This window comes from Erithacus rubecula (assembly GCF_903797595.1).
Source record: "Erithacus rubecula genome assembly, chromosome: 4".
Lineage (NCBI taxonomy): Eukaryota > Metazoa > Chordata > Aves > Passeriformes > Muscicapidae > Erithacus > Erithacus rubecula.
The window spans coordinates 56,211,160-56,225,575 of NC_136686.1; the positions used below are offsets into that span (position 1 = coordinate 56,211,160).

General features: G+C 41.4%; 2 protein-coding genes across 2 annotated transcripts; one reads left to right on the plus strand and one right to left on the minus strand.

Annotated features, from left to right (window-relative positions):
• The first annotated feature begins 405 nt into the window (after positions 1-405).
• Positions 406-2,531, plus strand: EFCAB10 (EF-hand calcium binding domain 10). The gene is made up of 4 exons (XM_079303112.1): positions 406-927; positions 1,092-1,256; positions 1,524-1,605; positions 2,131-2,531. The coding sequence occupies exons 1-4, from the start codon at positions 828-830 to the stop codon at positions 2,165-2,167; spliced, it is 384 nt and encodes a 127-aa protein (XP_079159238.1). The 5' UTR covers positions 406-827; the 3' UTR covers positions 2,168-2,531.
• Positions 2,532-3,181: 650 nt separating this feature from the next.
• RINT1 (RAD50 interactor 1) lies at positions 3,182-14,222 on the minus strand. The gene is made up of 14 exons (XM_079303111.1): positions 13,954-14,222; positions 12,720-12,915; positions 12,324-12,565; positions 12,003-12,176; positions 11,776-11,925; positions 10,477-10,633; positions 8,620-8,730; positions 8,211-8,436; positions 7,411-7,548; positions 6,474-6,673; positions 5,063-5,277; positions 4,212-4,392; positions 4,010-4,128; positions 3,182-3,417 (listed from the first exon to the last, which is right to left on the minus strand). Exons 2-14 carry the CDS (start codon positions 12,894-12,896, stop codon positions 3,204-3,206), a joined length of 2,304 nt encoding a protein of 767 aa, XP_079159237.1. The 5' UTR covers positions 12,897-12,915; positions 13,954-14,222; the 3' UTR covers positions 3,182-3,203.
• Between the last annotated feature and the right edge of the window lie 194 nt (positions 14,223-14,416).

Here is a 14,416-nt window from a genome sequence, read left to right on the forward strand (position 1 = left end):
TGATGTCTCTTCTCTGTTTGCACAGGCTATGCTGCAAGGCTCAATAATGATTTTAAAATGTAAGCTCGCTTACTCTCAGTTGCTGGGCCACTGGTTTTGCAGCTCGTCCGGGTGTGAGCACTGGGAACATGCTGGCAGCCCCGCACACTGTGGGGATGAGCCAGGGCTGTGTCCGGGGAGCGCTGGGAGGTGAAGGTGGCACCGCCGCTGGAGGATGAGGCCGCAGGTGAGAACACAGAATCACCGAATCCTTAGGGCTGGGAGGGACTCCTGGAGATGACCCTGTCCAACCTGCACAGGGACACGGGAGCGCGGCCAGGCGGGCTCGGAATGGCCCCAGACAGGGAGAATCCGCCACCCTGGGCAGCTGTTCCACTGCTCCCCTCACTAAAGGAGCTCTTCCTCATGCTGAGGTGGAACTTCTTGTGTTTCAATTTATGGCCAGTGCTCCCCTTCCTGTCCCCGACACCATTGAAAAGAGTCTGGCACGTCCTCTTGGCACCAGTCTTTGAGGTATTTATATGCATTGAGAGGGGATGTCATTAGTCTTCTCCAGACTAACAGGTGCCCAACACCTGCACACGCGTTAAAGAGTACCGCGGGTAATTTGCTTTCCCCACGAACCAACGCCGAGCCGGGACCCAGCCGGGAGCGAGGCGTGTCTGTTCCGGTGCTAACGTGACGACTTCCAGCAAAGTCCGTTTTTCCTTCCCGCTTCCCCTCCCGCTCGGCCCCCGAGCGTCCCGCGGCAGGGCGCGGCTGCCCCGCCCGGCCCTCACGGCTCCCGCCGGCCCCGCTGCCGCCTCACGCCGGCCCGGCCCCGCGGCATGGCGGCGGGCGAGGAGGAGAGCCGCGAGTACCTGCGGCGGCACCGGCTGCCCGAGCTGCTGCACCGCCTCGGAGCGCTGCTGCTCTTCCACCGCCCCGGTGCGCGCAGGCCCGGCCGGGAGCGGGGCGACAGCGGGGGGACATCGGGGCGACATCGGGGGGACAGCGCGGCGACAGCGGGGGGTCTGCGGGGCGGCGCTGCCTCCGCTCCCCGGCTGAGGGCCCGGTGCCCGCGGGCGCTCTGACGCTCTGACTCGTTGCAGAAAGGCCCCGCGAGTTCCTGATCCAGGTGCTGGAGCGGGTAAAGGCTGGCAGACGAGCCGAGGGCGAGTACCCGTTCCTCATGGACGAGGCCAACGTGGACGCCATGTTCGGCCTGCTGGACGTGCTGGGCCAGGGCTGCATCAGGCTGGAGCAGTACAGGGAAGGTGCGGCCGCCCGCACCCAATGCCTGCTTGCACAGTTATTAAAACAGCTGCAGAGTTACCCATCTGTGTACTTTAGAATTATCCACACAGCTGCCCACACGACCTGGAACTTGGAAAGTTGAAAAAGTTAAATGTGGTTAAGTTCCCTAGTTTTTAAGTTACATGTTGTTATGCTACACGCTTACCTTCCGTTAGATCTAGGCTCCTTTAGATTTCAAATTGCTTTTCCATAGACTCACATAAGGTATTCTCTTTTGTTAACTTTAGCTCTTAAAACTTTGGGACTGAGCACTGAGGATGTGGAGCTAGAAGATGATATTATCACATTGGATGTATTCAAGGAACGAATGTAAGTTTATTTGAAATTGTGGGGTTTTTGGTTTTTTTTTGGGGGGGAGGGGATGTCCATAGGAGGTATTTCAGTGAGATTTATTCTTTATTTACAAAGCTACATAATTAAAGCTAAAACTTGCTGGTTTAAGCTTGACTGTGTCACTTTGCATTGCAAGACTAAAAAAAGATCAGTTACTGCCTGACCTTCCTGCCTTGCTGTAAGGTGAACCAAGCTCCAGGCCCTCCACCACCTCAGTGTCAGGATCCTGTCACAGCACCTGCCCCTCAGGTCAGGGCATAGGTCATCAGACAGCCCAGGGGTTAAAATACTGATCTAGGAAGGTGGAACAGTGAAATCCTGTTGTCTTCTTTGCCAGGGGTGGTACCACAGCTGGAGAGGAAATAGGTTCAGAATTCAAATAATTCCCCATAGTTAAGGCGTGGTTCTAGGAGCAATTTTTTCTTAATGGTTGCAATCACTGAAAGGTAACGAACTAATTATCCTCATTATCTAACTAGAGATTTTCTTTTTCTGTTTTAGGAAGAAAAAGATGCTGGAGAGCTGGTCTGTGTATTAGTTTGAGCAGTTGTCTGCTATATATATTAAAAACAGGCATCTTCTCCAGTTTTTCTTCTGGTTTGTCAGCTGTGAAGAGTCGATTTTAAGCAACACTCTTTTTCTCATCTTCCCTGCCCTTCAGAGGTGCAATCAGCTGAAAAGGACAAATGACAAGAACATGCTCATGTCTAGCAGGCACTGGAGGGAGTATCGTTAGGAATTGCTGTTCTTAATATAATTAGATGGTTAAAAAAAGAAGTAGAGATCTCTTATGCAACTGAAATAGTATTTTGGACTTTCCTCTTTCAGGTTATAGTTTACAGTAAAGGATTGTTACCTGTTGGCTAATTACCAGTGAATAAAATTAAGTTGGTTTTTGGGCTTCTGCTGAGTTTTGATTTTTCGGGTATTTTTATGGAAAAAACAACTTCAGCAAGTTATGACAAATGTCCACAGGTAAAGTTAGTTAGCACTTCCACATGGTATTTTCAAACTTAGCGCACACTATGCAATTTATAAGGAAAAACCTTTTGGAAAAAATTAGGAGATAGTCTTGTACAGAAAAAACAATCTTAATTTATATGAAGAAAACAGTGATATATTCCTTCCTTCTGCGTTGATTATATGCATTTTAATACAGAACATCCTTTACCTGGAATTTGGAGATTTAAAACATCTGTGTTTAACTGAAGACTGACCACTTCATAGGGAGCATTAGCCCACGTTGTAGAAAAATCCATTTACACTGTAAATACTCTGTGTTCCTTAGAATGATATGGCAAACACTGACAAAGCAGACTGTTCATTGGAGATGAGCACAGTTTTAGCTTCCAAATGCACCAGCAAGGTGGCCATGGAAAATAAGATCTGCACAGTTCAACACCAAGTCTGTAGCACTGAATTTTTTTTGAACTGGTGAAAAGGTGTAAGATATGAATAAAGCAACCTGTCAGCATACAGAAATTAAAGAAATAAGTATATTACAAGATACTTGCTTTGCTTTTGCTTGGAATAAGTAATCTAGACTAAGTCATTAACCATTTCTGAAGAAGTCTTTATTTTCCTGTATTTGGCCAGCTAGCTCTCAAATTGAGAAGAATCTCAACATCCCTTTGAGCCAGTTTATAAACTCCAAGTTCATTTAGTGCTGCTGTTGCAGATGGCTGGCTTGGCTTTAATGGTTCATTTTCTGCAGCTGACTGTAGGACATCCTTCAGAAGCAAGGCAGAGCCAACATTCAGGTTCAGGATAATGCAGGCTTCTTTTATGCTAAGGGAAAAGTTACATGGATTAATGTAAGCAGCACAAATTTAAGTGTAACAAAAAACCTTCCATGTTCCACGGTGGTTTAAAAAATATTCAGATTTCAGCCCAAATTAAATGAGGATCTTGATGCTGGACTCTACAAGACTGGGAACTAGTGAAAATGACTAACCAGAAAGAAAATAGCAGCTTCTCAAACCTGAGGGCAACTAGACTGCCACACAAGGCAATCCTGAGGAGGAACATAGTTTAAAGTAGTTCTTCTAACAATAAAGCTTGTTGTGTTGTAACTGTATCTTTGACCAGTTTATTTGGCTCATGTTTCAGAGGTTTGTGCTACTTAATATTCCTTCAATAATTTTATCTAGACATCCTGACTGCACAAAATACTCAGAGACAATGCCACAGTCTGCTGCTGCCTGAGTGCATGCTGCAGAATCACCTTCCTAGTTGAAAATATCAGACGCACGAATGACCAACACGTTTAAAGTGTGGATTGAAACTAACTGTGAAAATATCTTGGTTTTCAGTAGATCACTTGTATTTCTCTGGACACTCACTTTTGAAATACCAATAGAGCAGAAATTTGCCTACTTACTGCTTGAAGTAGTTTTCTGGCCTCTTGCAGTAGTGTGAAAATAAGGGGAACAAATTCCGACTCATGTCAAACTGGAGTTGTGCTGCTCCTCCTTCATTGAAATGATTTGCCATGATGATCTACAAACACAAAGAGGTGCACCTGCTGTTTAAGCCAGTTCCTGACACCTACATGGCATTGCACAGGTCACACTGATACCCACTTCCTGATAGATGTACTGATCCACCTTCTCTGCGAGCATTTGCCAGAAGATTTTAAACAGTGAGTGGCAGAGCTGCTGCTCCAGCTGTAGCAAACGGTCCCGCAGTGTCTGCAGCATCGGGCACGCCGTGCTCGACAAAGACATCACTGCTTGCTCTGCTTGAGAGGGCAAAGACAACCACCTGAAAGAAACCATTGCACTGCACTCATTTGAGTGAAATTATTACAACAAATGAAGCTAAAATTACCCTTTTAAAAAAATCTTGCCCATTTACAATCTTTCAGACAATTCTTCCCCATTTCTAATCTAAAAGTTATCAGTCTAATGCTGTGTTTGAATTTCATTTAATATTAAACTCGTGCTTTGGTTATAAATCTCTGATCATGTCATTCTAAGGAACCCCATCTAATCTGAAAATCATTGAGTTCTGTTCCTTTATGAAGTACTTCAGAAATTCTACTCAGGAAAAAATATTCAAGAAGCCTTAGGAGTCTGTGAAGACAGAACAGTCATGACAGGCCACTTTGCATAAAATCTTCATTACTACTATGAAGAAAATAATTCCTGCTCAAAATAGAAAATTATAACAATCCAGAATCTTTCCTAGGGTTTTTAACTAATACATCCACTAATTGTGGAACTACTTTAGAAAACATAGCATGACAATGGTCCCAAGGTAAGAATAAAGAGAATTTTCCATAACTTTCCTGAAACTTTCCTACTCCAGAAAAAAACCCCTGCCTACTCCAGAAAAAAAAACTTTGCCTATTATCTATCCTTGCCTTTACTTACCCTAATATTTTTAACAGGAAATACTGTAATTTGTGAAGAGATTAAATAAACAGAATCACCTCTCTTTTTTGTACAGCTTTGCAGCATCTTTGACCTCTCTGAAGACATGATCCACTTGTCGGGTCAGCATGTCGTGCTTGAGGCGCTCCAGGAGGTTGATCATGTCATCAAAGACAGAGCTCTCCATGGATGCCAGCTGTCCCAGCTGGAGCTGGCTCACCGTCTCACTTTCTGCACAAACCTCTAGCTCAGCCTGCTGCAGCTGCAAGAAGAACTAGACAAACAAAACCAGAGATTAACACCACAGAAAATAATCTTACCCCTTGAGCTTTTCATTGGTACTTTGTTAGGCACAGTTCTAGAAAGCACTCTCCTCTGGCACATTTATAAAAATAAAAATTTAAGATTTTAAAAACACTTTCTATCTTTCCCTGTGGTCGTGATTTAGTGAAAAACAAAACATGGTGGTTTAATCCTAGTGATAGAACTGATACAGGGTTCAGATACAACAGCAGACAGGTAAAAAGAACAGATCTAAGAAATACTGAAAAGATATTTTAAGATTGACAGCAGCATGCTTTTAAAAACCCTACCTTGGCCTCTCTAAGATTTGCAAAAGTAAACTTTATTGTAACTTTTTCAGCCATGATTATTCATTGAATCATAAATTTACTGTGCTGACAGCAGCAAGAAAATGAATTGAGTTTATTGAGATCAATGTGACAGTGTGGTAACAGCTTGTTGGTTTTGCTTTTAAGCAGATCAGGACACTGTAATAGATGCAGTTATACAACATGAAGGCTGCTGTCCTATCAAGTCAAGATTATCCCTGCTAGAGCAGGATTCTTACTGTGAAGACAGTAAGAATTTGGAGGCTGCTCACAGCACACACAATGCCTTATTCTGCACACTCCGTGTGTAACAGGTTTTCTGACCTTTAGCACCAAGAGCCATAGAAAAGCTGAAATTTTGCACTAGGCCGTGCTGCCACCAGGCTGTTGCACAGCAGGCACTAAATCCCAGTTATCAGGGAGTGGCTTTTCTGGGCTGCACCTGAGCCATGCTGCAACACAGATATCCACATGGGCTCTGTCTAAGCTCTCCTGCCATGGGAGGAATTCAAGCACCCAGCAAAGGCTGCTGCTCTGATTCAGAGATCTCCAAAATCAATTCACTTTTTTTTTTTGGTTTTTTGTTGTTTTTTTTTTTTTTTTACAATAAAAAAGTATGTCAAAGAGACTACTCTTTTCTGGTCTCTTCAGATTATTCCATTTCCCCAGAAAGTTTATAATTGGTAGCTTAGGCCTCAAACAATAACCTGTCTTTATTTACACATCTTTTATTAAAACCAAATTTATATCTCATTCTACTTTTTCAGTAATTAATTCTCCGGAATCCACCTAAAAACTGATGAAACCAACATCCAAAGTCCACTTTATTTTTTTTTCCTAAAGAAGAATAATTACTTACTACATTGTCAGCCCAGTCTGCCAGCACTGTTGCTATATAGTTAACAGCATTAAGGATTGCACAGTATCGGAATCCTAAGGAAGCTCTTGTCTCTTCCTTCATTACTTGAGTTAATCGTATCCTGAAATCATCAATTAATTCCTTCTGTAGGCCCAGGAACTGGAGTTTTCTGGAAGCTGTTGGAAGATTCTTATACCTGTCTGGAAAGACATTAATAAAATGTTTTCAAGCTTTCCAACACTAAATAAAAGCTTTGAAAAAAGAAACATTATAGGCATCTTACTGTACTACCTCACAATGATGAGAACATCATATAGTCAGTATTTAAATGTCAATATTTACAACAGGTGATATTTCAATGTTTTCAGGGAAACTGCACATGCAAAAGCTAAACATTCAACGACTTTCTTCCCCCTCCTGATTCCACCAGCAGTTTGTATCCTAACACTTTGAAGCAATGTGTGGTAATACCACACCCTCCGGTGTGGCCCCTCAAGTGTCCTCACACAGAGACAGACAAAGTCATTGAAGATGCAGTTGTCTCCTGAAAACATACTTGCTCTTGTTTACTGTTGCAAAAAAAGAAGTCATTCATAGCTTCTGAATTGTCACAGAATCTAAAGGACTATTAGGATTTATTACTGCATTGCAACAAATTATATTCTGCCAACTATGAGAGAATATGGTAAATATCCAATGTATAATTTTAATAATTATTTTGCAAACATGTCACTAGGTCAAGATTATTCATGCATGTGTCCAAAACACAAAATTAATAGGAAACTTTTATTAAACTGAAAACATACAACTTTGCAAGATTATTTCGTGATTACTGCTGACAATGAATATTTAGTGAACTATTTAGTAAAGAAATCTGTTAGCTGAAGGTTTTTTACTGTTCATTACAAACAAGAGTAATGCCCAGAGACATAATTACCTGTTATAACTAACAAGAGAGTCATAAAAGTTTCAGCACAGTCTGGAACTTTCATTTCATCTACATCAGTGATATCTTTGTACTGTGATATCCATGCAGCCTCTGATGAAAGCATAGAGTCCATTTTCTGAAGAGCAACTGCGATGCAAAAAACTTGTAAGTTTTTAATTTAAAAAAATTCTAACAAAAGTCCCTCTAAAATATATTAACATAAAAGACTTATCTCTAGTAAATTAAATTTTGCATTTTCAGGTTATAAGACCTGCTGACAACTCATTTCATACAAAATCTGCTTCAATGTATCTGCATTTGCAACGCTGTTAACAGAGTTAAATGTCATAATTGTTTGGGGGGTTGGTTTTGTTTTTTAATAGTTGGCTTGCTCCTTTCCAATATATTTCTTCTTCATTTATCAAAAACTAATACCTCACCCTTATTTCAATTAAAAGTCCATCTCTGTCTGCACACACATAACAGTTGTCTAAAAATAAGCCCACTTGATTGCATACAGCTCAGGGACAAGAGTCTCACAAAATACAAAAGCACTGTTGAAGTTTAATCAATTTTTCTTCAGAATAAAAAAATGAAAACACATATGTTTTTGCTAGTAGCCCTGTCCAAGTGACTTATCCTATTTAAGAAGGGTAGCTGTGTAGTAAAAAAATAAAAACACATATGTTTTTGGTAGTAGCCCTGTCCAAATAACTTATCCTATTTAAGAAGGGTAGCTGTGTAGGTAGACACATACTTTCTGACTGTGTAATGTAAAGGCCAACAAAATGCACACTGGAAAGTCTTACATTTTTTTTCCACTGTTAGCCACCTTTGGAAGCAGGACTCTTCTGAGAGCATATGCATGCAACTGGGAAAGCTGCTGAGGTAACCATGAACACTGTATAACTCTCTCTCAAACAGAAGTACCTCATCCACAAGGTGACAAAAGAGTGTATCATCATACAACAGGCAGGGAATATCAGCAGCCAGCTTCTCCAAAATCAGCATTACTAGAGCACGAGAGAATTCAAGCTTTGGAAAGGAAAGAAGTGAGTGTCAGGGACAGAAGTACAGACATGTGCAAATATACAAGAAACTGTTACTAGACTAAGTGTCACCAGGTACATGTTTCAGTGGAAATGGGCCTACACAAATACCTATCAGAAGCTGACTTAGATATTTACATTTACATTTTAAAATCATTTAATCACTTACCCCAGCATTCACTGAAGATCCTGCCTTGTCCAGTATTGGCTGGATTTTGTCATCAAGGAACTTTGAATGATTTCCAATCCACATAAGTACTTGTGTTAAATACCACTCAGGCTTATTTAAAAAAGAAAAGAAATAATTCAATGCATCCAAACATTTCTTCAAGTGCTACCAGTATTTTAGGACAAACTTCTAAAAATATAACTCTCCCTGCCTTCTCTTGATTTCAGGTCACACAAGTCTTTCACTCTGTTTTACTTAACTTTCATTTATATAAAAGCATTGTTAGAAAAATATTCACTCACTCATGAAAGTCCTGTTTCTGCTTGATATATTTCTTCCTGTTCTCCCATGTGGCCCTTATCTCTTAGTATAACAAAAAGGATGCATTCCCCAGAAAAGTTCTGCTCTTACTGTTATTGTACCTAACCTCAGCCCCATCCTCCCTCTAGAACAAGGGAATCTATCACCTTCTCATTTCACATTTTAATGCCTTTAAGCTTTTTCAGTTTCCACACAAAAAATACAGTCTGCAGGTTTTGAGGAACACTTCTTTTAGTGTTAGTGCAACTGGAAGCAGTTCCAGTTTCCTCACTCCCAACAGCTAAAGAACCTTCTGCTGAGGTGCACTCACATTTTGTGTGTCTGTTTCTCACCTCTGTATTCATTTTCACTTGTCTCATTAATTTTATCATGCTTGAGTTGTTGGAATTTTTGACACTCCTTCCCCATCTGGGCAAGGTCATGGTGAACTTTGAGTCTCTCCTCTAAAATACTGTTAATCCTGTCCAGGTTGCTATCTTTAAAATATTTTACATTGGTATTTTCTTTATTGCATTATCTAAGCAAGTACTGAACAAAAAAAAAAAAAAAAAAAACCAAATCAATCAAAACACTCAACCCAGATTTCAGCAAGGCCCTGTTGAAATATCTTTCTTACCTGATACTAGATTTCCTGAAAACTTTTCTTAACAAGTTCTTCTTTTCAAAATAGTTGTTCACCTATTGCTGTTTGCAAATTCAATGTCTTGAACATAATTTTTCCATTAGCTTTTAAAATAATTTTGTTCATATCTAAAAGACCTCTTACCCATTAACACATATAACAGTATTTAAAAAGTTCTGTAGCAGCACCTGTCAATATTGTAAATGTATTTAGATTTACACAAGATGGTGATCCTAAGCAGACTTGTGCAACAGGACTTGTTACAAAACAGCTCTAAAACTCTGCTCCAGATGTGTTACAGTGGCATTAATGCAATGAAACCCATTCCAATGGTAATTCTCAGATAAAAATCCTCAGTCTTTGAAGGCAATTCACACAAAAAGTGAGTCACTTTCCCACTGGTAAATTCAGCATCTCTTGTTTTATGTCAATTAATAATTTTAACCCATTAAAAAAAAGAATTCTTTAACAGTGCCTTTAGACTAGTTACATTTCATATCCTAACAGCAGAACCCAACATTTTCAATTACATGAAGGTAGCAAAACACAGTGCCAAAAATCAAAGTCACAGCCTTTGAGCTCAAGAAAGACAAAACAGTGCAAAACCATTTGCAACAAGACAGAGGAAATTAATCAAAACTTGTGAACAGATGAGAGTCAGTCTAAGATTGTAATAATGCTTTATGAAGGATTTGGGAAGGGAACAATATTGCCTGGTCCAGAGAAAATGCCTGTGCCCCTGAAAGGTCTCCAAGTGCTGTCTTGATGTCTGTCCACACTTAGGTAGGCACAAGAACTGCACAGTTTTGAAGAATTCTAATTTTGGAAAGTGTGAAATCTAAACAATTTAAACAGAGCAATCTAGAGCTTGCTTACAAAGCAATATAGAAATGTCAAACCACTTTCTCCCATACCTTGTTAAGAACATTGGTTTGTTTATTTCCAGTGAAATGATACTTGAATCTTTTCTGAAGAGGATTCAGCATGATCTGTATTGGAAGGACAATTGGTGGTGAAGGGGGTAAAGGGTACTTTTCTGGCAATTGTTTAGGTTTGGTTAACAGCTCATCTCTAGGTTTGACAGTCAAGGATGGATGTAATTAAATGTTGAGTCACTCCAGCATCATAATTTCAATCAAATGGGCTTATAAAAATGAACACTGCTTAGTTCTACACCATTGACTGAAGGCACTATTATGAAAACAATACAATTCCTCATATATAAAAGATACTCAAAATATTCCACTTTATGTAATATTAAATATAACTCAGGCCTTTAGGGATTATTTATTCAATAACAATACATGTCCCTTTAGTCTATTTGATTTACAAAACTTCTAAGAACCCAGCAAACCACCATTGTCAGAAACAAACACAGTGGCTGTCCAAGAGACACACTTACTCATATTTGTTAAAGGAGGATAAAAACTCCTGGAATTAATACAAGCAACACACGATTTTCCATTTTCATGTAATAGATTTAAGTGAGCCACTCTGCCAAGCCAAAATTGCTACTAACTCAGGACTGTGCACAGTGGCCTTGCATCTTTCCACTACATGATTTAAAAAAAAAAAAAAAAAAAAAAGGCAGCCACAGTCACACACACTAAAAGGCTTAGTTGAGCTTTAGTTTTAGCCAATTTTTTGTGAATTATTTAGTTCATAAAAACCAGGGACAGAATGAGCAGCAGTGCCCTCTGAGCAACTTCAAAGGCAGACTGATTGCTGCACAACAGAAATCCTCCTGCAGTCTCCCCCTTCTTGTAAACCTCCTTTCAAGACATGTATGTTTAGTTTTCTGTCTTTTCCTTCTGGAGTGGAACTTCACATAAGGCTATAAAAGGAAAAGCATTAACTGTGTCTAATAAAACCCACATCACCATTTTTTCACTAACATGCATGGGTAATGGTGCCAAACAGTGTTAGGAGAAATCCTCATGCAAAATGAACTGTCAGCTACCATGAGAGCACTGGATCTGATGATGTGGAGTTAAAATGCTGCTGCTGACAAAAAGGACAACTTTGGCACTTGGCATTTTCTAAATGCCAAAAAAAAAACCCCAAAAAAATCAGCCCCCCAAACCCCCACAACATTCTAATGTTAATACAAAGTAACACAAATTATCACCTGTCTTTAGGGAGGACAACATTTTAAATAATTCTCCTTGAGAATGTGCATCTCTAAGAGTTTTTTTTTTTCTTTGAAAGGATACGAGGTTTGCAGTTTCAGAAGCTGACAGAACAGCATCTCCAAGTTGCTGTACAGCTCAGGAGCACTGGCTGGTGCAGCAAGGCCACACCCCTGGGACTGAGGTGGCCCCACAAAGGGCCAACGGAGCTGTGCCAGCACCTCCTCAAAGTCACTGCAACACAAAATAAGCACATGGACACTAACTGACAGTACAATGTAAAGATGAAGGAGCCACAGTATCCCTCTTACCTTGTCAATTTGTCCTTAAGGATTTTATGCCAGAATTTAACAGTGGATCTCACAAAAGCAAGAAGATGAGAACAGGATGACTCCTGAAGTTTAATGTCCAGTTCTGCCATGAATGCCAGTGTACTGGCTGCCTCTGGAACATTGTTGGTCATCAGATATTGCTGAATGCTATCACTATAACACACAAAAAAGTCAAGGTCGAATATTCAATAATGATAACAGAAAAGAATCATTTGTATATTGAAAAGTAAAGACAAAAATTCTTTGAATATAAAAGATTTTAATAATGGGATAAAGTAGGTCACCAGTCTCAGAAACTACCTCAGATCTTCTATGCAAGAAATCCACTTGAGATAGGCCAGGTGTCGCTCGATCTCCTCGACCTGACCGATCAGGACATCCAGATCCTCCATCCATGGCTGAGCTTTCAGCAAGTGGCTATTGATGGACTCAGACAGAACACTTTCTTCCTCTAGAAGCTGACTCAGAGAGTTTTTGGAATCTTCTGCATTCTTCAAGGCATTCTGAATTCTTTTAGGGACTTCTGATGACACTGTTAGCACCTGCATTGACAGAGAAGTATTAAGGCAGACATAAAGCCAGTGCACTGTGTAGAGCAGAACCATTTGAGATACTCATATATTTCCTTGAGTTTCATATTCTTAATCAGTCATACAGCATGTTCAGAAGAGGAAAAAATAACCAGAAAATGCTTACCTGTTCTTCTAAGTGCTTTTTGTTTTCAGAGAGCTTTTCAATCAGGCTATCTAGCTTCCCCAGGGAATCATAGTCATTTCCAAGTTCTCTTTCCACAAATTCAGAAACATAGTATGGAATATCACAGTGGTCTAGATCTCTAGTGACTTCTTTCTTTTCAATAGCAGTGCTTGCCATGTTTTCTTTCTCTGCAATACTGAGTATACAATTTCTAATTAGCCAACACTAAGACAGCACAAACAAATATAATCTATTGAAGAACAAAACTCCATGAAAAACTGGGCAGTTCAATTTCAACAGAGACTGAAATACCATATTCATGAATTATACTGCATTAAGTGAGATAATTTGCTGGCTTAGGTTTAATCTGAGGTCTGATAAAACCTTGCTTACATATCCAACTGGTGATTTATTATATATTAACTACTGAAGAGAAATATATCCATTTCCTCCTTGCCCAAAAGCATGAATACTATTAAAAACAGTTCAATAAATATGCAGTTCCTACATATATAATATAGCAAACTTAATGAAAACCAAAAAAAAAAAAAAAAAAAAATTGTAAAATGCAAAGGAAGATAATGTCCCACTTTCCTTTTTCACAAGTTTAGGATATTTCAGAGATACCAACTCATGATTAATGTGTTACTAGCAAAGTACCCACGTGGGCTTTACAATAACCTGGAAAGTAAATGCTTCACTGAAATATTTAGCAAACCCCCCCACAGTACAACATAAAAGACACTTTCTGATCCACACATTTGGCAGCATCCAGAGAAACCTAACATTGAGAGGATGTTCACAGCGAAACAAAAAGGCAACAATGACAACTGTTTGGTTAGTGCAACCCTCAACTTCTTACTATCACTTCCAAGACAGTATTTAAAAATAAAAACCTATACACTTGCACTACATCTGCTACAAGCTTTAATTAAGTTAAAACTCTATTAACTGACAACAGGAGTGAAAAAATGGTGCAGCTCATGAGCCGGAGTTGCAGAATCAACAGAGAGCACAAGGAAGAACAACCCGGGCGATCAAAAGTGCTGCAGAGAAAGAAGCGAATAAAGGTAACAGAGTAGTAAAACTCCTGTTCGCAGCAATGTAAACATAACACGGCAGAAAAAAAATAAGCAAGCGGTGTTCTTTTCATGCTTAGTAGAAAGGATCGGGTTACAGGAGAGAGAACGGGACTGGGCGCATCCCTCCCAGCAGCTGCCAGCTCAGCACCCACCTCGGCCAGAGGGGCCCTTCCGAGGGCCGGCTGAAGGCTCTGCGGGCTCCGGGAGGCTGCGAGCGAAGCGCCGCCGACCGCGGCCGGGGCTGGGCGGCCAGGCAGCCCCTGAGCCCGGCGGCGGCTCGGCGAGCCCTTCCTCCCCGCCACGGGCGCCGGCCGACGAGCCGCTCTTCCCCCGGCAGGACGGTGCCGCGGGCACGGGAGGCCGCGCCGCCGCCGCCCGGAGCCCTCAGCGCGCTCCCCGCGCCTTCAGCGCCGCCCCCGCCGCGTCAGCGCCGCCGCGGGTGACGGAGCGCGGGGCGCAGGCGCGGCAGCGCTCCCGTGGGCCCCGCGCCGGCCCGCCGGGGAGAGCTGTGTGCTGCCGGCCCGCGCTCCGGGACACGGCCCGGGGACAGAGAGCTGTGTGCTGCCGGCCCGGGGGCTGTCCCTGCCCGCGCTCCGGGACACGGCCCGGGGACAG